Source organism: Chaetura pelagica, unplaced genomic scaffold, assembly GCF_000747805.2.
Source record: "Chaetura pelagica isolate M959 unplaced genomic scaffold, ChaPel_1.0 scaffold703, whole genome shotgun sequence".
Taxonomy (NCBI): domain Eukaryota; kingdom Metazoa; phylum Chordata; class Aves; order Apodiformes; family Apodidae; genus Chaetura; species Chaetura pelagica.
In genome coordinates, this window is record NW_009952582.1 from 338,061 (window position 1) to 361,041 (window position 22,981).

General features: G+C 49.6%; 1 protein-coding gene across 1 annotated transcript in view; it reads right to left on the bottom strand.

Annotated features, from left to right (window-relative positions):
* The window catches only part of ZFHX3 (zinc finger homeobox 3), a 101,696-nt gene that overhangs the window by 1,421 nt on the left and 77,294 nt on the right, over positions 1 to 22,981 (bottom strand). Inside the window, 2 exon segments of the mRNA XM_009993658.1 lie at positions 2,979 to 8,435; positions 15,317 to 15,419. Of these exon segments, the coding sequence (XP_009991960.1) occupies positions 2,979 to 8,435; positions 15,317 to 15,419 (5,560 nt within the window).

The following is a 22,981-nucleotide window of genomic DNA, read 5'->3' on the forward strand; positions in this document are numbered from 1 at the left end:
GCTTGTGCCGGGGTGGGTGAGCTCAGTGCGGCCGGGGGCTGCTTATTTGGTAATCCAGAGGTGGGGAGGCCGGGCGAAGGGACGCTTGTGCTGGGTAGGCCCATCAGGTTGGGTTTGGGAGAAGTTAAAGCTGCAAGAGGGAAGAAAGAGAGGTGAGGAGTCACTGGGCAGGCCCAGGCGGGCGAGGCCGGGCCGCCCGGCACCACCAGCTCCGCACCAGGGCAGGGACAGCTCCAGCCCCCGCCAGGAATGAGACATCCATGGCTCTCCCTGCGCCCCAAGTGCCTCCTCAGCCCCGTCACTGCAGCCAGCTCGGCCACGCTGCCCAGCAGCACTGGACGTGGTGCCTCTGCCTGGGGACACCTCCAGCCCCCTAGGATACTCAGCACTGCTGTGGCTTTACTGAACCCTCTGAAATTGCCCAGTGAGGAACAGCTGATGTCAGGGCACACACTGTCCCTACATCTGCAGCAACCCATCCTTTGGCCAAAGTACTCCAGCAGAAGGAAAGTGCTGTGCCAAATGGCCTAACACTAGATACCATCCATCTTGTTAAAATCCCCCCAGGTTAAAAAGCCCTGACACGGCAACTGGAAAGGACTGAACTGGCTAATTCTAAGTTATTTTGTCCTGCTATTCATGAAATCACAAAGCCTTTCCTTCCTTCCAATGTAAGAGGCTTTGGGTGCATAGCTTCGGAGTAATTTCAGAGTTTATGCAATATTCAGACAGAATCACACACAGTCACAGAACTGGCCTAGTTGGAAATGATCTTTAAGATCATCAAGTCCAACCATTAACCTAGATCTACCGAGTCCAGCCTGGAAGTCCCACCCAGGGCATGAACATCATGGTTTGGGTGGAATTAAAAGTGTCATGAGGCTTCCTCACAAGGGGGATCAACTACTGGTGAAACGTGAGGTCTGCCCATCTTCCCAAAGGCAGGAACAGCCAGTATCAACAGAGCTCCTGGTGCCAATCTCTGCTCTCAGAGCTGATAGCAGCTGGGAGAGGAGGAACGGGGCTCCCAGAGTCACATCCATTAATCATGTCCATTGCAGTTGGCAAATGTGCTCCCAAAAAGGGAAATTTTGTTTGGGAAGTCCCTCAATGTCATTTTGGGAAAATCAAAATGAAGCAAAGCTCTAACATTCTGCTGGCACAGCCCTGTACACTCCAAGGCTCTGGGGCCAGGAACCTGCTGCTGGATCCACCCCTGCTGCAAAACCATGCCACAACATCTAACCTTTCAATAACAAAGCCCAAGTCCTTCGAGCTGTGATGGTAAATGTGGTCTGAGTACCAACAGTCAGAACTAGGAATCATGGAGGCACAGTTTTATGTTAGATTGTACCTTTTCTGTGGTGCTTCTGTGCACCAGGCCCCAGACTGATGACTGCAGAGCTGCATCGACAGCCCCTCACTGACCCTGTACCGCTGGGGTAGCCCAGAAGGAATCCAAACATCTCACCACGCAGCACAGGAATTGCTTTCTTGCAGCACCGTGCCCTGAGCAGCAGCGAGAGGGGGCAAAGCACCCTCCTGAACCCAGCTGTGCTGTGCCCTAGTGTGAACAGCCCATTGTCTGCAGCACTCCATCCACCCAGCGAGGCTGGAATCCTGTGCCCAGCACTGGCCTCCTGAGCTAGGGCAGGAGACAAAGCCGTGCGTCTCCACAGCGCCTGGCCAAGGAGTCGTGGGATTCAGGAAGGGCTGATCAAACCCTGTGAAACCTGCATCTGCTCTTGATGCGGTACCGAGACAATAGTGACTCGTGAGGGTATGAAGTGTACAGAGCGAGCCTCCACGCAGCAGCTTCATACATTTCAGATAAGGGCACATTATGGATAGATGCCATTGAAACTGGTGTTCCCTCGCTCAGCAGCCCCTGAGAGGTTCAAGAGCAGGAGCAGCAGCTAATTCATGCCATTCCTGGATGCACAGCCTTATCTGCTGCGACAGGCTTTGAGCTGAGATGGCTTGACCTTTGGAGCTTTATCTAAAGGCCACAAATAGTCTGTTTGACTTTCTAAATAGCTTAGTCCTGTCTAGGCCATCACTGATTGCTTTTAACATTCATAGGACATAGCCCCATCTCCCCAGGACACATACTGGATTGAAGTGCAAAAAAGGAATTTTAGATTTTGTTACAAATTTGGGGCACCAAGTGACCAGCACAGAGCTATCTGTGACAGGCTGGCAATGTAATGTGCCAAAGAGATCCACTTTGCCTAGTTCTGGCCCAAAAGGAGGACAGAAGTATTGCAGGAAAAGGTCCTGGCATGCAAACATGCCCTTCAGACATGTAGCCCTTAGGACTAGATTCAAGAAGTAGGAATGGGCAGTAGCCCCAAACAGAAGAACCTCTAACATGAATAGTTTTAAAAAATAGCTTAATTACAATGGCCTATGCTACAACTAGTCAGGAACGATTTTACTTGAGCTTTGGGGGTTGTGGGAAGAGCTCTGTAACTATGCAAAAAAGCCTTGAAGTCACTAGGAGGATGTTACATAAAGATGCTCCAGGTTTCTGTCACCAGTGCTACCAGGCACATCACACTTCTCCCTAGCAACAGTTCAGAATTACTGAAAGCTTGGGATGGCATTACATAAACTGAATTTAATAGCAAAAGGAAAGGCATAATGAACAATGTATTCAGCACAAGTCGTTTTCATGTTTCCTTTGATAAATTCTCTGTTTTCCACTTCCTTGAAGGTACTTGAGAATTTTCAGTCTGTGCTAACAGAACGGAGATACTCAGCGTGTCTAGATCTTGCTCTATTTCAGACTTTGCTAGAAAACCCAGGTTCTGGAATTAAAGACAAAATACCTATTGCTTATTCACTGTCAAGTAAACATGCTTGACTGAAGTGCTGGGTCTCCTATTATCAGTCATTCTCAAGGGAACATCTGCTTGTGCTAAAGTTCTGTCAAGTTAAGCTGCATCTCTGTGCAGTGCGGTAATATCCATACCCACCTGTGTTGGATGGAGTGAAGCCTGGTAAGGATGGGCTGTTGAGGCCTGGGAGCAAGACTGGAGGGATGCCCTGTAGTGCTGGGTATGCAGCAGGAAGGTTAAGAGCTTGCAGAGGGGTGTTTTCAAACATGCCCTGCTGTTGAGCTGCCAGACCAAGAACCTCGTTGGCTTTTTTGATTCGGTCCAGCTCCTGCTGAGCCATCAACTGACGTACAGTAGCTGGGTCAAAATACTCCTTTTCCTTATCCAACTGGCTTCCAATGGTTTCTTTAACTTTGGAGATATGCTGTTGAGAGAAGATATGGTCACGTACAGACAGTCGAGCGCTGTACTTGATGCCACACAAAGTGCACTCTGTTTTGGGTCCCTCGTAACTTGTTTGGTTTATACCAAAATGCTTGGCCATGCTGAGTTTGGACTTCTTCTCCTTTGCCCTAGCATTCTGGAACCAGACCTGAACAACTCTCTTTGGCAGTCCAATGTCATTGCCCAGGACCTCACACTCCAGCATGGTAGGTGTCCTGTAGTCATTAAAGCATGACTTAAGAACTTTCAGCTGGAGATTAGTCATCTGAGTGCGAAAGCGTTTCTGTCCAGGCCGATCCCCGCCCTCACCAGACTTGCTGGCTGAACCACTGGCACCAGGGCTGGGTGAGCAGGGGTCTGCAAGGCTGGATGTTTCACTGTAGTCCACAGTACCTTCATTATCATACTCTTTGCTGTAAAAGCTGGGAGCTGGGCTGACCAGGCCAGAAGACAGCCGATCTTCATACTCAGACATTGCTATCATGGCAGCTTTTGTCAGACCTTCACTGGGTCCCGATGCTGATTTGGTTTCGGTTGCAATCCCTGTTGCACTGTCGTTGTCTGCGTTCCCTTCATCTCCTGTTGTAGTGTCTGTGATTGCAGTGTTGACAGAAGAGCAGTCATCGTTGTCCAGCTTTGCTTGGTCAAAGCTCAGGTTGACTGAGGAAATGGAGGGACTCTCAAAGTCTTCTATCCCTTCCACCTTAATGGAGGATGGACTCAGCAGAGTTCGAGGTGACAGTTCCATGCTCTTGTTCACTGGGGAGAGAGGAACATTCTGTCCATCACCGCTAGTTGGTGGAATGTGAGAAAAGCTTGCTCCATCAAAGATGTCTCCCTTCATTTGGAGTCCCCCATCACAATCTAAGAGCATTGCAGACAACGTCAAGTTGTACCCTGCTCTCTTGGCCTCGTGCCAGTGACGGGATCGGATGTGAGCTTCGAGAGCTGTCTTTGCTTTAAAGAGAGCTCGGCAGAACGGACACCGTCTGTGGGCTTGGGCAGGCCCTACAGCTCTGAACTGCCCCTTCCTTTCCCGTGCACGAGTGTTCTGAAACCAAACCTGCACCACGCGTTTCTTCAAGCCCACTTCATGTGCAATGTGATCCAACATCTTCCGTGTTGGGTTGGAGTCGAGCAAGTACTTCTGATAAAGAATTTCCAGCTGCTCTGGGGTAATGGTTGTCCTTAGACGTTTATCCCTTTGTGGCTCTTCTCCGCCGGTCCCACTGTCATTTTCTCCAGGGCTTGCACTGGCCTTTTCCTCCAGCTTTCTCTTCAGTGTGTTCATTGTGGATGTTGGAGTTGATGGTGAAGTGGCTGAGCTTGCTGGAATCTGTGGCAACGTTCCAGACAGCAGCTGGCTCGCCAGTAGTGGATTACTGGGATCAAAAAGCATGAAGGGCATATCCAGCGTTCTGTCCAGGAATGGGGGGTGGATAAACTGGTTCTGTGCGCTCAGAAAATGAAGCTGCTGATGCTCCTGCCAATGCTCAAAGGAAGGAAATGCCAGTTTGCACTGGTCGCACTGGTATGGGATTAGCTGAGGAGGTAGGTTTGCCAGCTGTTGAGGGGTGGATGTGTGAATGGGTTTGAGAGAAAGATGCGAGATCTGAGATGGACTTGGGCTTGACTGTGCCAAGGAGCACTGAGGGGGCTGAGGAGGAGGAGGTGGCTGTTGCAATGAAGTGGGGGAAGATAACTGTGAAATCTTTTGGTGTGCTGAACTTGTCTTTTGTTCTCCTTGGTCCTGTTGCTGCTGAGACTCTTGCTTTGGTTGCACTTGCTTCTCTTGAGTTTGGTTTTGCTGTGTACTTGGAGGTTCAGACTGCTTTGGTTTCTCATCTGTAGCTTCTACCTTAGAACTATAGGTGGAGGAATCGTCTGCCTCTGTTGTGAGCTGCAGAAAAGCTGAGGAAGTTGCATTGGCTGAAGATGTAGGTGTGCTGTAGGCTTGCGAGGGCATTGGTGTGCTGCAGGAGGAACTGGTTGGAGTCAAAAGCTCCATTGCATCCATAGAGTCTTCATTCTGGCTATCATCCTGTCCATCCTCATCTTCATCTTTGTAACAGAGCTTTTTCTGGTGTTTAATGAGATCAAAAATGCGCTGAAAGACCAGACTGCACTTTTTGCATTGGTAGTTCAGGTTGCTTGTTCTAATGTACCTGTCATTTGTAAGCTCCCTTCGTTCCCCATCTTTGCCTTCTCCCTGATTCTCATAGTTTTTCCTTGCTTTCTGACGGGCATTCTGGAACCACACCACTATAACGCGCGTTGGGAGGTTCAGCAAGTTAGAAAGCTGCTCAAATTCATCATCCTTTGGATAAGCATTGGCATCAAAGAAGTCCTGCAGGACTCTGAGTTGGTAGTCAGTAAAGCGTGTCCGCGAGGACCGCTTGCTTCCCCAGTATTCCTGCTTTTGAGGTTCTGGAGAAGGAGGCCGTGAGTCTATCTTCAGTTCTTCCAGGCTGGTAATGGGAGGATTACTGAAGTTGTATGGGGAATCCTTGTTGCGCTGGCGTTCTTTGAAAAGAGTGTTTCTGAACCAGTGCTTGATCACTTTCTGGGGCAATCCAGACTTGTCCGCCATCTCTTTGATCTGTTCCTCACTTGGGGAATTGTTAATATCAAAATACTGCCGCAGGACTCGAAGCTGGTCATCGGTGATTCGCGTCCGTGGCCTCTTGTTCTGCTGCTGCTGGAGAAGGCTGGGGTTGAGCTGATGCTGGTACAGCTGGGCCAAGTCAGCGGGCAGAGGGTCTACGGGACCGAGCTGGGGCGGCAGCTGTGCAGGTAACGTTTGTAGTGGCATGGTTTGCATCATAAGTGGTGAGAAGATGGGGAGCTCCATGGGCATGGAGAGCTGGGTGAGGGGCACAGACGGCTGGGTTGGTGCAATTGTGGGAGAGGTAATTGGTGGGGCAGAAGTAGGAATGGCAGGAGTGGAGGCGGGCTGGGGAGGGGCTGGAGGGAGCGGAGGGGGTGGCGGCGGAGGCGGGGGCGGCGGCTCTGGGGTCTGGGGCCGCAGCGGGTACAGTTTGTCATAGTGTTCTCTGTATTGTTTGGCAAATCTCTCTAACTGCTTAAAGGGGAAGTAATGTTGGTGAACATGCTCTTGGTGGCTCTTCAGGATGAGGATGTTTGAGAAGAACTTGCCACACGTATCACACTCAAGCTTTTCCAAGTTCTCACCTTGCTCTGTCTTCCCATTTTTCTTCTGCACCTTCTGCTTGTTCTCATTATACTGAATGACCAGCTCAAAGCCAAAGTTTTCCAGCAAGGCTTTCGTGGCATTCCCTCTTGCATCAGAGGCGATACGTGGGGGCAGTAAGGAGGGCTCTGAACCACTGCCTGGTACAAAGTCCTTCTTCTCTTTGGGCTTTAAGTTATCAGGCAGAGACTCCTTAGATGCTACATTATTGTCTCCCCTCTCTGCACTTTCTCTTTCCCGTGGAGTTTCTTTTTCTTTCTCCTTCACTATGGTTTTATTCTTCTTCTCAGGGTGCTGGCTCTGCTGTATAAGGACGGAGTGAGGTTGTGACAAGGACAGCTGACCTTGCTGCTGCTGTAAGAGCTGTGGATGGCTCTGTTGAGGGAGCTGAACTTGAGCCTTCAGGTCCTCCAGCAAACTTGGACCTGTCCCAGTCAGTGTCAGTGCCCCACTGGTGACAGGCAAGCTGACCTCTGGGTTGAGCTGGAACTCAGCACTGGGAATGTAGAAAGGAAACAGAAGATGCTGCTGTTGCTGCAGCTGCAGGAGGGTCTCAGTGGTCATCGGAAAGTGCGGCAAAAGTGCTGGGTTGAACAGCTGAGACTGCAGGAGAGCAGCTTGCTGCTGCAGCTCCTGCTGCAGATGTGCCTGGACTTGGGCCTGGGCCTGTGCCAAGGTCTGAACTTGCTGCTGCTGCTGCTGCTGCTGTTGCTGCTGCTGCTGCTGCTGCTGCCTGGATGCGATCATGTCTGCCAGCTTCTTTCGGTTTACCTCTTTGGGCTCTGCAGGGGAGGAGATATTAGTGCTTGCAGGGTTACCTAGAGGAGGAATTCCCACACTGTCACTGGCCACCTGGTTGAGCAGGTTGGGAATGGGAGCTGTGCCTGAATTACTTGTGTTGGTGGTTGTAAAGGTGTTAGTGTTGCTTGTGCTCACTGGGCTTGGTGTGGAGGAGCCCAAGGAGAGGCTGCTGCTGCTGCTGCCCGCTCCATTACTGCTGCCACTGCCCCCCGCTGCCTCCAGCTTGGCAGCACGAGCTTTGGTTTGGTGCAGGACAGACCTCATATGGATCTCCAGGGTTGAGCTCTGACTGTAGGCCACGTTGCAGGTGTTACACTTAAAAGGTTTGTTGTCTGGGCTGCTGGTGGGTTCGGGCTGCCCAGTAGCAGACTCTTGGAGGGCTCTTTTCAGTTTATGCAGATGAGAAACTGAATTGTAATGGACCAGGAGAATGTTCTTTTGTGTGAAAGACTCCTTGCAGACTGTGCACTTGTAAGGGCGAGATGGATCTAGGAATTTCTCCATTGTGAAGTTAGGGCCCTTCCGGAAGGGTAAGGCCCTTTTCGGTTCTGAGCCAGAGTCCTCTTGCACTGACCCTGAATCGCTGCCTGTTGGGCTCTGCTTGTCTTCCAAGTCGCTCTCCTCCTCCTTATCTTCCTCCACTATTATAGTGTGGTCTTCTGCAAGTGAAGGATCACCCATGGCTAGGAGGTCCCCGTTGACCAAAAGACCACCATACAACTGCTGAATGTCGGCCTCACTCAGCTCCAGATGGCTGGTTTCCAGGTGCTTCTTCAGGGCCTGGAAGGTTCGGAAGCTGCGCTGGCAGAGGCAGCACATGGTGGCTGCCCGGATGACGTGGTACTGGGAGTGGAGCTGCAGCTTCTCGATGGTTTTGAAGGCCAAGCTGCACTGGTTACAGCGGTACTTGTAGACGTGGCGGTCGGACACAGGCAGCTGGGGCCGCTTTGCATGGACTTCATTGAAGTGTGTCTGCAGGGCTGCCGAGCTCTTGAACACCTGGTTGCAGCCCTTCTTCCAGCAGAGGAAGCCCGAGTCCTCCCTGGCAGAGCTCTGATCAGCCGGAACGGGCTTGGGATCTCCACTGGGCTCTGCACTTTCTGATGGTGAAAGAGTCTTTCCCGAGTCCTCAGAGATCTCTGTGAAAACAGAATCAGAGCAAACCTGAAAATTACACCGCACACAGGGGCTGATCAACACCCTCTTTTAGTCCCTAACACATCCATGTTCTTTTCTCTGCAAGACAACAGTTATTTCTAACTTTTCTCTTCTGTCTTCATTCATTTATTTTAATACCAGCCCATTACCCTCATCATGGCCCACTGCATTAACCTACACAATTTACTTTCTTGCCCACTTTGAGTAGCTGGAAAAATTTCACACACATGCATGTTCCCATAGTGCATTTATCACCTTCAATTCTTCCTTTTAAGTGAAGGCCACTCAGTCACCTATCTGTCTTTGCTGTTTTTTCTTTCATGTCCTGCCTGTTTTCCAAAAAGAAGGTTCATCAAACTGAATGTAGTATTTGAGTCTTGGTTCTATCAAAGCTAGAAACAACAGGAACAAAATTCTGGTCCTGCTGGCAGCAGCTCAAAGGGTGCTGTTTGTGGGAGGATGGGAGACGCAGGAACAAGCTCTCAGTGCACTATCACTTTTCCAGGGCGTAAGAGCAGAGTCCTGCCAGAAAAGGCAGTGAGATACAGGCAGAGACCCAAAAAGGGATCCCATTGCCCAGGACAGCATTAGCTACCCTGGCTGTGCCAGTGCTGCCCACCAGCACCACTGCCCTGGGGCCACCTGCCTGAATGGAAACGACGACTGTCTTCATTGCCAGATTCCCTACAGATCTTCCAGGAAGGTACAGAAGGAAGACCAGCATTGCTTCCCTGCCAGGTTTGAGATCAGATGTTTCTGCCCACGCAGAATGATGCTCTTGGGATACTCTCACACCGTGCTGCAAAGCCAGCACTAAATAGCCACTGATTTAGAGCCAAGCCTTGGTAACACAGCATGGCAATGAAAAAGGCTGAGGAGATGTGGGCTGAGCAAGGCCTGCAGCAGCTCCACAGCTCCCAAAAATGTGTGCCCAGCCTATGTACTTGAGCTCTGATGGCAGAAGAGCAGGTGCAGCAGAGCTGACAGCAGATCTGTGGCCAGTACCTGCAACCTTTGGTGCTTCACAGAATCACAGAATCCTAGGGGTTGGAAGGGACCTTGAAAGATCATCTAGTCCAACCCCCCTGCCAGAGCAGGGTCACCTAAAGTACATCACACAGGAACTCATCCAGGTGGGTTTTGAATGTCTCCAGTGAAGGAGACTCCACAACCTCCCTGGGCAGCCTGTCCCAGGGCTCTGTCACTCTCACAGGAGAAAAGTTTTTTCTTATATTCACCTTGAACCTCCTATGCTCCAGTTTGCACCCATTACCCCTTGTCCTATCACTGGTCATCACTGAAAAAAGCCTAACTCCATCTTCCTGACACTCACCCCTTACATATTTGTAAACATTGATGAGGTCACCCCTCAGTCTCCTTTTCTCCAAGCTAAAGAGACCCAGCTCCCTCAGCCTTTCCTCATAAGGGAGATGTTCCACTCCCTTAATCATCTTTGTAGCTCTGCCCTGGGCTCTTTCAAGCAGTTCCCTGTCCTTCTTGAACTGAGGGGCCCAGAACTGGACACAATACTCCAGATGCGGCTTCACCCATGCAGAATAGAGGGGGAGGAGAACCTCTCTTGACCGACTAACCACACCCTTTCTAATGCACCCCAGGATGCCATTGGCCTTCTTGGCCACAAGGGCACATTGCTGGCTCATGGTCATCCTCCTGTCCACCAGGACCCCCAGGTCCCTTTCACCTACACTGCTCTCCAGCAGCTCAGCCCCTGACCTGTACTGGGACATGGGGTTGTTCTTCCCCAGATGCAAGACCTTGCATCACTTGCCCTTGTTGAACTTCATCAGGTTTCTCCCTGCCCAACTCTCCAGCCTGTCCAGGTCTCGTTGAATGGCAGCACAGCCTTCTGGTGTGTCAGCCACTCCTCCCAGCTTAGTGTCATCAGCAAACTTGCTGAGGGTACATTCTATACCCTCATCCAGGTCGTTGATGAAGATGTTGAACAACACCGGTCCCAGTACCGACCCCTGTGGGACTCCACTAGTCACACACCTCCAACCAGATTCTGCCCCATTGACTACAACTCTCTGACTCCTTCCTTTCAACCAGTTCCTAATCCACCTCACTTCCTGATCACCAAACCCATACCTGATCAACTTATCTACAAGGATGCGGTGGGAGACGGTGTCAAATGCTTTACTGAAATCAAGATAAACCACATCTACCGCTCTACCATCATCTATCCACCTAGTAATTTCCTCATAGAAGGCTATGAGGTTAGTCAAACATGATTTACCCTTGATAAAACCATGCTGACTGCTCTTGATGACCCCCATGTCCTTGATGTGCCTGGAGATAGTGACAAGAACAAGTTGTTCCATCACCTTTCCAGGGATGGAGGTGAGGCTGACCGGTCTATAGTTACCCGGGTCCTCCTTCTTGCCCTTCTTGTAGACTGGAGTGACATTTGCTATCCTCCAGTCCTCAGGCACCTCACCTGTTGCCCATGACTTACTGAAGATGATGGAGAGTGGCCTAGCAATGACCTCCGCCAGCTCCCTCAGCACCCTTGGGTGCATTCCATCTGGACCCATTGATTTATGGATGTCCAGATTACTCAACTGATCCCTAACCCAATCCTCATCTACCATGTCAAACTCTTCCTCTATCTTGACTTCTTCTGGGGCTATATGAATCTGGGGCTCATAGGGAGACCCTGCAGGAGTGAAGACAGAGGCAAAGAAGGCATTCAGCACCTCTGCCTTCTTTATATCCTCTGTCACCAGGGCTCCCACCTCATTCCTCAATGGGCCAATATTGCCTCTACTGCTAGTTTTGCTAGCTATGTATTTGAAAAAGCCCTTTCTATTATCCTTAACCTGACTTGCAAGGTTAAGTTCCAAGGAGGCCTTAGCTTTCCTAATTGCCTCCCTACATCCTCTGACAACAGTCCTATATTCCTCCCACGTGACCAGCCCCTCCTTCCATGATCTGTAGATTTTCCTTTTCCACTTAAGTTTGCCCAGTAGTTCCTTCTTTAACCATGCAGGTCTCCTAGCACCCTTACTAGATTTCCTAACCATTGGGACACTCTGATCCTGTGCTTGCAAGAAGTGGTCCTTGAATGTTGACCAGCTATCTTGAGCTCCTTTATTTTCTAGCACCCTGTCCCATGGGATTTCCCTTAATAGATGATTGAGGAGACCAAAGTTTGCCCTGTGGAAGTCCAGGGTTCTGGTCCTGCTGGGTATTTTGTTCCTTCCACACAGGATCCTGAACTCCACCATCTCATGACCCCTGCAGCCAAGCCTGCCATTGACCACCACTGCTTCAACAAGGCCCTCCTTGCTGGTTAGTACAAGATCCAGCAGCGCTCCTCTTCTAGTCGGCTTGTCCACCATTTGCATTAAGAAGTTATCATCAATGCACTGGAGGAACCTCCTAGACTGTGAAAGGCTGGCTGTGTGAGTCTTCCAGCAGATATCAGGGTAGTTGAAATCTCCCATGAGGACCAGGGACTGTAGTTGTGAGGCTGCTTTCAGTTGCCTGTAGAAAGCCTCATCAACCTCCTCACCTTGATCAGGAGGTCTGTAGTAGACCCCCACAACTGTGTCACCCGCACCTGCTTGCCCCTTAATTCTTACCCACAGACTTTCAACTTGCCCCTCATCAGCCCCTGCACGAAACTCAATACATTCTAGTTGCTCTCTCACATAAAGAGCAACTCCACCACCTCGCTTCCCTGCCCTATCTTTCCTAAAAAGCACATATCCATCCATGGCCACATTCCAGTCATGTGAGCTGTCCCACCATGTCTCTGTTATTGCTACTAGATCATAACCCTTAGCCCGCACACAGACCTCTAATTCCTCCTGCTTGTTCCCCATGCTGCGTGCATTAGCATACAGGCATTTCAGGAAACGAACAGAGCACACCGGTGGGACTAAATCCTCCTTGGACGACCTGACTTTGGGCCATGGTGTGTTCCTCTTGTGCTTGTCCCTAACAGACCCGGTCTTCTCCCCTTCCCCCTTCACATCTAGTTTAAAGCTCTATCAATGAGCCCTGCCAAGTCCTGCCCCAAAAGCCTCTTCCCCCTCTGGGACAGGTGCATCCCACCTGCTACCATCAGTCCAGGTGCCTCATATAGCATCCCATGATCAAAAAAACCAAAACCCTGTCTAGGGCACCAATCTCTTAACCATTCGTTAACCTGCAAACTCTTCCTGTATACCTCCCTACCCATTCTTGCAGGAGGGATGGAGGCAAACACTACTTGCGCTCCAGACCCCCTAACTAGCTGTCCCAGGGCCCTGAAGTCTCTCTTCATTGCCCTTACATTTCTTGTAATAATTTCATCACTGCCAACCTGAAAAATCAGCAGCGGGTAGTAATCGGAAGAATTCACAAGATTGGGGAGTTTCCTTTTAACATCCCTAATCCGAGCCCCAGGGAGGCAACAGACCTCCCTGTGAGATGGGTCCGGCCGACAAATGGGCCCTTCTGTCCCCCTCAGAAGGGAGTCACCCACCACAATTACTCTCCTTTCCTTCTTGATTGAAGAAGTCCTAAGGACTCGAGGTGACTGACGAGTCCTAGGCACTTCACTAGGTAAGTTTATCCCTCCAACTTCATTTTCCTGTTCCTGAATTTCCAATGCCTCGTATCTATTCTTCAAGGGCAACTGAGAGGGTGGAAGGGGTTGGGAGGATTTTTTCTTGCCTCTTCGAGGTCGAACCTCCTTCCATTCCTTAATATCTCTTAAGTCCTCTCCATCTCACAGGTAGACAAAAGAGCTTTACCCTTTTTCCTGTTGCAGCCAATGAAGGACAAAGGATATTTCTTTTTATCCTCTTCGCACTCAATCTTCCGTTTCTTCCTTTGTCATGTTGATATGTATTTTGGGAAGTAACTAGATGGAAGCACTTAAAAATGAGGGACCTATTTGAGTCCAAGTGATGCATCACTGAATGTGGAATCACATTTTCCCGTAAATCTATCTTTAGCCTCTGCACTTGAATATCCCACTTAAGTTATATTGGTAGCACAAACTGACACAGGTGTTAATGGATTGATTGGCGCAGCCAAGTAACTTCTATTTCATCCACGTCCTCCATCAACTCTACATTTTCCATGCAGCTGGGCTGCCAATTCTCACACCTAACGGGTGAGCCCTTCTATTTTGTCTTGCTTGAGCAAAATTCCACCAGCATTTCCAAACTAATGCTTGCACCCAGGCATTTCCTAGCTTGCTGGGCGAGGGACTAAAAGGTGAAGGAGATCCTACGTGGCACAGTCTCACTCACCAGTTATTCTTGGAGGTGCTTTTTGCAGCCCTTCCAGCCAGTGTTGCAGTGCTTCTTGACTGTCCTAGCCTTCTGACTGTTTTTTTTCTTCTCCATTGAGTTCCTTCAGTTCTTCTTATAGCAACAGCAATGGCAAAGAAGCGTTGATTTCATCTTCTAACATGTCTCCAGTCTTACTAGAATCTGCTGCCAGCAGAGTGTTTTGGATAATGTTTTCATCATCAAAATAAGTTAAAGAAAATCCTGGAGGCATCTGGTATTACATGCACCTGAGATGCCTTGGAGCTGACAGATCAAAATATAAGTCAAATACTATGGATCCAATATGATGGAGTTGAGGAAAAGAATGGCTCCAAAGGAAGAGGAGGATATTCTGTCTCCTCTGGTTTGTTTTTGCAGTGCTAAGTGGTACAGTCTATAGCAGGCATGGTTCTTCACTGGTTGTCCATGGGTATAGCTTATAGTCACAGATTATTGTTAGAATCTCTGGAGTTGATACTTATGAAATTAATTTTCCATCCTAGCAGCTCAGCCATTCTGGGGACACTCCTGTGTATCCCATCACCGCTTTATGCTGCAGCAACAGCAGGGAAGGCACAATCCAGGATCACTGCGACACAATCTGCTTGGCTTTTGCTCATTGACTTAGCGAGAATAAGGCTGATCAGTCAGAGGAAGGATGCAATGGGCCAGAGTGCTTGTAACTTTGCCCCACTCAGAAAAGTCTGAGATACAAAACTGTAGCATGTAAAAAACTTTACAAGATTTTGGCAAAGCCTGGAAAAGACACAGAGGCTGACACATGACTGTGCTAGATTGTAGTTTTCTATTATTGATACAATTAGGGGGGGAAAATGTTTCCAGAACCTAGTAATTTCCTCATAGAAGGCTGTAAGGTTGGTCAAACATGACTTACCCTTGGTAAAACCATGTTGACTGCTCTTGATGACCCCCTCATCCTTGATATGCCTAGAGATAGTCCCAAGAACAAGTTGTTCTATCACCTTTCCAGGGATGGAGGTGAGGCTGACCGGTCTATAGTTACCCGGGTCCTCCTTCTTGCCCTTCTTGTAGACTGGAGTGACATTTGCTATTCTCCAGTCCTCAGGCATCTCTCCTGCTACCCATGACTTACCAAAGATGATGGAGAGTGGCCCAGCAATGACCTCCACCAGCCCCCTCAGCACCCTTGGGTGCATTCCATCCAGATCCATCGATTTATGGATGTCCAGATTGCTCAACTGAACCCTAACCCAATCCTCATCTACCAGTGCCCTCAGCCCTTCACCAGTCACATTTGGTCTTCTCCTTTACACAGATTCAACACTTTTTCATATGAATGGCCACAGAGGTGAACTGTGCTCCTCATCTTTCAGCTGCCCTGCTCTGCCCTGCCATGGGACACCTGGGGCACCAGCCTGGCTGGGACACAGATGATGTGAGACAGCTCTGCTGGGCACCATCTGTGGTTCTCAGGGGGCAGCTGGGCACATGAAGCTCACCTGGGCGGGGATGTGCCCAAACACAGTCCCTGGCCAGGTGATGGGAGCCTGGGACATGGTGGGACCTGTGGACATCACCAGACCCATACTCACCAGGCTGCTTCCCCAGCTCCTCTGTGGCAGAGTTCCCATCTTTCTCTGGAGCAGGTGCTGGGAGAAACATGCTGCTGGGCATCATCACCTCAGGTGTTGTCACCTGGAAACAGGGAGGGAAGGATGTGGGGAGAAGAAAAACACAGGAAATTATTTAAAAAAAATCTTCAGTGGCAAAATTAGACACGAGTATTGTAAAGTCAGAGGCATCACTTCTCACTGAAGACTCATGTTTATTAGACAGAGCTCACATCAGTCAAAAGTGTTTCTACAGTTACATCCTGGACATAATTAGCAGTGCACACTTGAAGAATAATCTTATTATTAATATTTTTTTCCTTTATGTAGAATTCAGACTTTGATCACTGACAATGTTTTGTCATGGGCTGTGAAACTTCTTGTGCAACCAATTAGGTAGATAAGTTGAAAGGCCCACCTTAAGCTGCTGAAAACATAATAAGGCCCCTAATTAAATCATACCTCATAAAGTACACTGTAATCTTGAACTGGGGAGCATTGCAGCACTGGTTTCAAAGTGCATCGAAGCAGGAAGAGGAGGGGCGTAAGAAAGAAAAGTATAAATAAGGAGAGAGGTGACAAAGGAAAGCAGGGATAAGGAGAGACTACAAAGACAGAAAATTTTGTCTTTGAGCTGAAAAGCTTTTGGTAGCACTTTCCTGGCTCTGACTGACGTGTTCTCTTCACCTCCCTTCAAGTATTTATCTGGGACCTGCACCATCATAACCAGTGCAGTGCCTGAAGACCAACCTTTTTAGAGAGCTGGAAGTCTGTGTGCCTCTGTCAGACACTCCTTGACAGTGTCACACGCACACGCTCCTCTGTTTCTGGAAAACTGCTTCTGTGGGTGGGTGGGGTCACACACAGAACACACAAACCACCTTGCCAGCAGAGTGCATTGGGCTGGCATATGAGCCAGGACAACAAAGACCCTTCTGAACATCCAGAGCCAGCATCTTCACCCCACACGAAAAGCTGCCCCACAGCCCTTCTCCCTGGAGAACAACTGGTAGGATGGACCAGCACCACCATCACCACCTGTGCCAGCACTGCCTGGGTGTCTGAGGCAAGCATTGACAACTCTGCAGCTCCGAGCAGCCTGCTTCACCCTGCTAGTGCCCAGGGAGCATCTGCTCAACAGGGCTGTGACACTGGAAGAGGGAAGAGAAACCAACAGTGGCCTCCAATGCCTGTAGTGCTTAAATAAACACTCTTAGACAGGTAAGTTTCCTAGGAAAACAAGTCCTTCCAGCCTTCTGATACTAAAAGGGCATTTGAACCTTGGATTTTGGAAGAGTGAGTGAGGCTGTGATCTGCATCCAGTGTACCTTGCTTTCTACCAAGTCCAGGACCACAAGGCTCTCACTGAACAGCAGGAGGTATTAGCAAATCTGTGGTGAAGCTGAAGGTAAACCTATGTGCAGGACATTAAATCCTCCTTACCTACACGTATGTCAAATCCAAGCAAACACAGACTAGATCTTGGCTTCAATAAATGAACAGAAACAGAAACAGTCCATGAAAAAACCTCAGCAACAAATGTCTGCACAGAAGGGGCTGCAGACCTCCGAGGGGCAGCAGGGAGGGATGCTGAGCTGCCTCCCCTCGCTGGGACGGCCGGTGCGGGGGGCTCTGCAGGGAAGGCAGCTAACACTGCTCAAGCACCAGCAGGGAAACTGAACACACCAAATTCATTCCACCTTTTACTCTAAGCCGGAGCATCTGATGGCTGTGGGTGGTGGGTTGGGAGATGTGAAAGGTCACTGGTTAATTCCTGGTAGCTGGGCCTGGAGGAGGGGGACAAGCAGGGATGCTGAGGAGGCAAGAAGGAGCTGTCCCTCTCTGCTTTATCAGCAGGGAGAGCGCTTTCCTAGGATCTTTAGGAATTATGAGAAATGAATCATGAGAAATTAAAAAAACCCCAACAGAGTAGAAAAAGAATAAAATTATCTAACACCTCAGCTGCACATCATTATAGCAAACTGTGGGCTTTTCATACGCATTACAGTAAGGCAGCCATCCCCGCTACCACACTCAGTACGATGGATCAGTAATTGTTTTCATACACTTTAATTAGAAAAACTCAGATGGCTATGAATAATAATGGAAAAGAGAGACTTTTGCACTTGAAAGGTTGAAGTCAATCAAGTGTGAATGACGGCAAAAAAGAAAAAAAAAAAGACACCAATTCATCAGGCCTCTGTTGTCTCGCCGCGTCTTTAATCATAATTCCTGATTGGGATTCAAGAAGGCAGTAAGCAGCGGTTCTTTGTCTGCCTTCACCTTCCGTCAATTAACTCTCCCCGAAATATAATCATCAACCTCACATGCTCCTCTGCATCTTAATCTGGGTCTCCAAACCAGTAAGTCCTGCCCTATATGTGTTTAAGTAATTACCTTTATCTACCTGCATCCCCATAGCCACAGCTCTCACCCTCTTCTACCCCTCCCTCCATAGTAAAAAAAAAAAAAGAAAATAAAATAAAGAGGGGGAACTCAAACCAAGGCTATGGTACATTAAATTGCTACAGGCACAGAATCCCAAAAAGGAAACAGAAAAAAGCTTGGAGAAAAGTGCAGGAAGCTAGCAATTCTGGCTATGGATGTAGGGCAACTGCAGGCAGTCCAGACAGCCAGGCAGGGCTGGCTCTGGGAAGCAAAACCTTGAAAATAAGGAAAATAAGGCACTGGTCTTGCTTCAGCAACTGGACCTGCTTCAGTCCTCTACCTGTTCAGCACCATCCGGGTTTCTCCTGAAAGTGCCACCCATTGCCTAAGCCATATTCCAGGGCAGTAGTATTCTGTCTCTTCATCCCCATGGACTACCCTGAGTGAGCAGGCAGCAAAGATAAAAACAGTGAAAACAGGCTGCAGATCTCAAACCACGTGCATTTACACTGAATTCCAGACTGCCCATTGTGAACTAATTGTCCTTTCACACTGCAAACCCATCTGAGCAGATGCCATTTTCTTGTATGTGCAGAAAATGCATTGCACGTTGTAGCTGCTTTTGACATAAAGAGTAGGAGTGCCAAGGGGGCAGGAAGGTTTAGTAGGCCATGGCCACCCGACAGATAACCAAGGAGCAGAGCTCTATAGCAGAGTGCTTTGTACTGCAGATGTATTTAATGGCATTAACTGTCCTGGTGATAGCAGGAACATGTTTATCTGGAGCACTGGCTGTGTCAGTGTGTGCAGTCATCACATGCTCTCTACCTCCCTCCCACCTGAGCGGGCAATACCTGGCATGTCATCCTGGCACCCATCCTCAGCTCTGCTCAAACCTCTGCCTCCCTCTTTAAATGTCTCTCCCAACACCAGGTGTTCCACAAAGGCAGCAAGTCAGTCAAGGTGAACCGCTATTCAAACAACAACCCTACAGATGTACATTGGACAAGCATGATTTGCCTCTTCCCTTTCCTTCCTCTGTCCATATTTGTTCTGCTCCGCCCATTGTTAAACTGCATCCCCTTCACAGTGTGAAGCCCCCATCTCCTGGCCCACAAGCCACCAGCAAAGCCTTTCAGCATGGAAACAGCCCTCTCTGTCACAGCAGATCCACAGCTCGAGAGCATCCATTCCCTGCTGCTCCTAGGTCCAGGGTCTCTAGGTTGCTCTGCACAGCAGTATTATCACACAGAACACAAATGCTCCCCTTGACCTGTGTCACTCTGGACTTTTCTGTCCCAATGAAACCAGGAGGTGGGGAGGGATGGGCAGCTCACCCATACCCCTCTGGCAGATGCCAAGAGGTGGATCAGGTTTTGTTTATCCCTACTTCAATGACTTGAGTCCGTGTCTCCATGAATGTCTGGAGAACCCTAATGGTGGGGCAGGCACTCAGAACACATCCTTTGCTCCAACCACCCCGTCGCCATCTCCGTTTGCTCGGCGTGGTGGGGAATTTGCTTGAGCTAAGAGCAAAGAAGAAGTTTGCCCCATAGATTTGGCAGCCCCTCCTGTGTCCCACTTCAAACATCTCCCCTGTGGGCTGTACTGGACTTGGGAACGCCAGCTGGAGAAGTTCCCTCTAGAGCAGACGGCAGAGAAGCCAGTTATCTGCCTTAGAAGATGGACAAGTCCCTGTGCTCCCAAGGACCCTCTCTTTTGGACAAAATTCAGATTCCCTCAAGCAAAGAACATTTCTTTATGATGATTAAATCCACCGTCATGTGTGGGCATCTCAATCTCATTGCCATTTCTATAGACAGTGTGATCCAGAGCGTGGCTGCTGCTAAACACCCAAGGGGTGACATGCCATGTCCCCTGCCTCCCTGTCCCCTGAGCATCCTCAGCAGATTGCACACGTCCTGAAACCTACAAAACCTGTTACTGGCCTGGAGAACAAACTGTGGGTCCAGTCCTCACAGATGACAACCTAGAGCAGCGACAAGAGTGGTTTCTGCCACTACCAGATCTACCATGTTTGTAAGATGAAGAACTGCAGAGCCACTTATCAGCACAGGCCAGAGCTGGGGGCTGCAACACCCCTCCCACGCCGGCCACGGCAGCGCGACACGAGTGTATTCCTGGCACGTCTGAAGAATTAATCTTGGCTCGCGTGAGCAGCCAGCTCCCCTGCCGCCCCGGCTGCCTGCCCTGACCTCCCTCCAGACCCAGTGACCAAACGTGTGGACGGCCTGTGTGGTTCCTCTGCAAATGCCCCAAAACGCTGAAATCATGCAGCTTTGAAAAGAAAATCTCCTGAAGGGGTCTGAGGAGATACATCACTATCCCCATGTCCGTGCAAGCAGGGGGAAATACACATGCAATGCAAGGTTCCTGAACCAGACAAAGGAGGTAATTTCCATTACAAAGAGAGAGAGAGGGTGCTGGAGTGAAAAGCTTCATTAGACTCAGAGAGGCAAAGCGATGGCAGTATACCAAGGTCACTTCTAATTTAGACCATCTAATTGGCAAACATGGCTCCAAATGGCTATCATCTCACAGGGCTCAGAATTAATGAAGCCCGATTATTTTCATTACCTTCATCCGAGATGGAGAATGAGACACAGAGTGAGAGGGAAAGGGGGGAGTGAGAGGGGGCGAGAGGAGGGAGAGAGAAAAATTGAATGACAGCAGAAGGGAGAGAGCAGTAAGAAAAGACAATAGGAAAGAGGAAAAATATGTAAAGATAGCAGGAGGGAGAAATGAGGCTGGCAGGGATAGGCAAGAATTTCTCTTAGAGCAAGAGAGAAAAGATAGAAAGATGGTGGAAGCACTGGGAAGATGCCCTAAATTGGGGCAGAGAGAACTGACAAGAGAAATGACAGGAGGAATGTGCAGGGGGATAAAGGCGGGCGCAGAAGGAGGGAGGCTCCCACTCCCGGAGGCTCTGGGGAAGCCATCCCTTCTCCTGGCTTGAGCCCATCAGTCTTGTCAATCGACTGTGCAGGCGAACTGCACTTCACCCTCATTAAGAGGCTCTCTGCTGAAGCGGGGCAGGCCCGAGATCAGCCAAGAGCCTGTTGTGTGGAAGGAAGGCGATTCGACCTGCTCAGAGCAGCTGAAACACTGTGGAAAATAAACCCAGTGACGTTCCTTCCCCAGCCCCGCGGAAGGGAAGGAGCAGGAGATGGGGTCTGGCAGGAGTCCCTGCCCCACAGGGGCTTCCCAGCCCCCAGCAGGAGCTCCTGTCCCCTCAGCCAGGGCTGCAGCCCCGCCAGCCCTGCCCCAGCCCCTGGGGAGCACCTGGGTGTCCCTGGGGATGGCCAGCCAGGCTGGGTGCTGATATGAAAAGGACGGGGCACGGAACAGCCAGTTCTGAGATGCTGAGCACAAGCAAGCAGCCGTTACCATGGCAACAGACATATTAGACACTGCAGGTTCCTGAAAGGCGTCTGATAAGGTATTATTAACTGGAGCCTCCTCCAAACGCCGAGCGCAAAGACACTGTGTCCAAAGGGACCTGGCTCCCATTTACTGGGCTGCAGTTCCCTCACGGTGGCACCAAGACCCGATCCATGTGTCAGACTGATATGGGGATCTTAGCTAGAATGAGCAAAATCAGGAACTTTTGATGCTGCCACATTCTGCACAAGCTGTACTGATTTCTCAAAATATTTGTCATTTAATGCAAAGAAGAACCACCTTCTTGACCCATGTGCTATTTGACTTTGAGCAGGAGAGACAACCTTCCTACCTGGCTGCATCTCTGCGTACCAAAGAAACAGCTGCCCAGGGCCACTGGCAACGGCGAGGCGGAATAACCAGACAGAGGCATGAGGATGAGCTTGCCAGCTCCAGTAGTCCCGTGACTTTCCACAGAAGACCTGTGCTCTGCAGCCAAGAATGAGGCCCTGCCCAGTGCAGAAGATGTGCTCCCCAAAGGGGACTGTCCTTCACAGCACTGCAGATGCTTTGGCCACATCCTCTGCTGGGGGTCCTGAGCTCCTGAACGAGTGGCTTCTGGCAGGCTGCAGGTATCCTGGAGGACACAAACCTGCCCAGGCCAGGAGACAGACCAGCCTAAGCTCACCAGTGCAGACTGAGCTCTGCCAACCCAGCCGGGGATGAGCTGTTCCACACCAATCAAGCAGACACCCTTAGTGAACTGGTTACACTTGCTGGCCTAAGGACGGGGCTCGGCTTCTGCTCACTGCTTTTATAGGGTCAAAATGTCTTCCATCAATTTAGTCAGAAGCTAACGAGATTCATTCAAGTCCTCAGAAGGTATTTACACACTTAAGCACCATCAATCAAAATGGATGCAGGTGGCAGAGACCAAGGTCTTTGTGATGGGACAGGTCCTTGACCCAGGTGCACAAGTGGTCTGCAGAGCAGAGCTACACCCTGCTAGAGCCTGCAGCCACAGCCTGCTCTGCAGGGCTGGTGACCTGCTGGGCTCTTTTTCCCTGCTTCTCTGCATTCCATTATCTAGAGAGCGCTGGGACTTGTCAGCCCAGAGGATGTGTAATGGGGTTTGCAATGTGGCAAAGGCAACTGGTTCCCATGGGTGGACAGCAGCGTTGGTCCAGCAGTGGCCACCACGAGCCTTTGCAGCTTGCCAGGGTGCAGGATGCACCTTCAGCTCCTGTGGAGCCCAGTGGGGCCAAGAGAGAGGACAGAGAAATGAGAGGACAGGTAGCTGGTAAAGCAAAGAGGAAGATAAAAAGCATGAAGGTGTTTGAGAAGGGGCCAGAGGACTGGAAGGGTGACAACAAGAGCACAAGAGAGAACTGTAAGGGACAAGCTGGGAATGCTGCACCCGTGCTCCAATGATGTCACAGGACAGGAGCTGGTACAGAACATGAGTATTACAAACAACACGTTATTCACCTCTACTGTCAGGAATCAGCAAAGAACGGAGAAAAGCAGAAATAGGAGACAAGAATTAAAAAAAAAGGCAAAGAACTGACAGGAACAAAAAAAAAACATTTTATGTACTTGGCGACAAGTTCTTAAATGCAGGTACAACCTTGCCTTGAAGATGATACCAAAAAAATAACAGCGCAGAAATCTGACAATACATCCCATCTGTGAATTTAGAAGGAAGTGTTTTTGAAAAAGGCCCTTATTAATTCTACCTGTATCTTAAACTGACACTAGCAAATGGAAAGGCACACTCATGTGAAACCTACGAAAAGGGAATTAATGAAAGAGACATTCTTGGACTCAGAATGTTATTTACTGAAGCAAGTGCCAAAA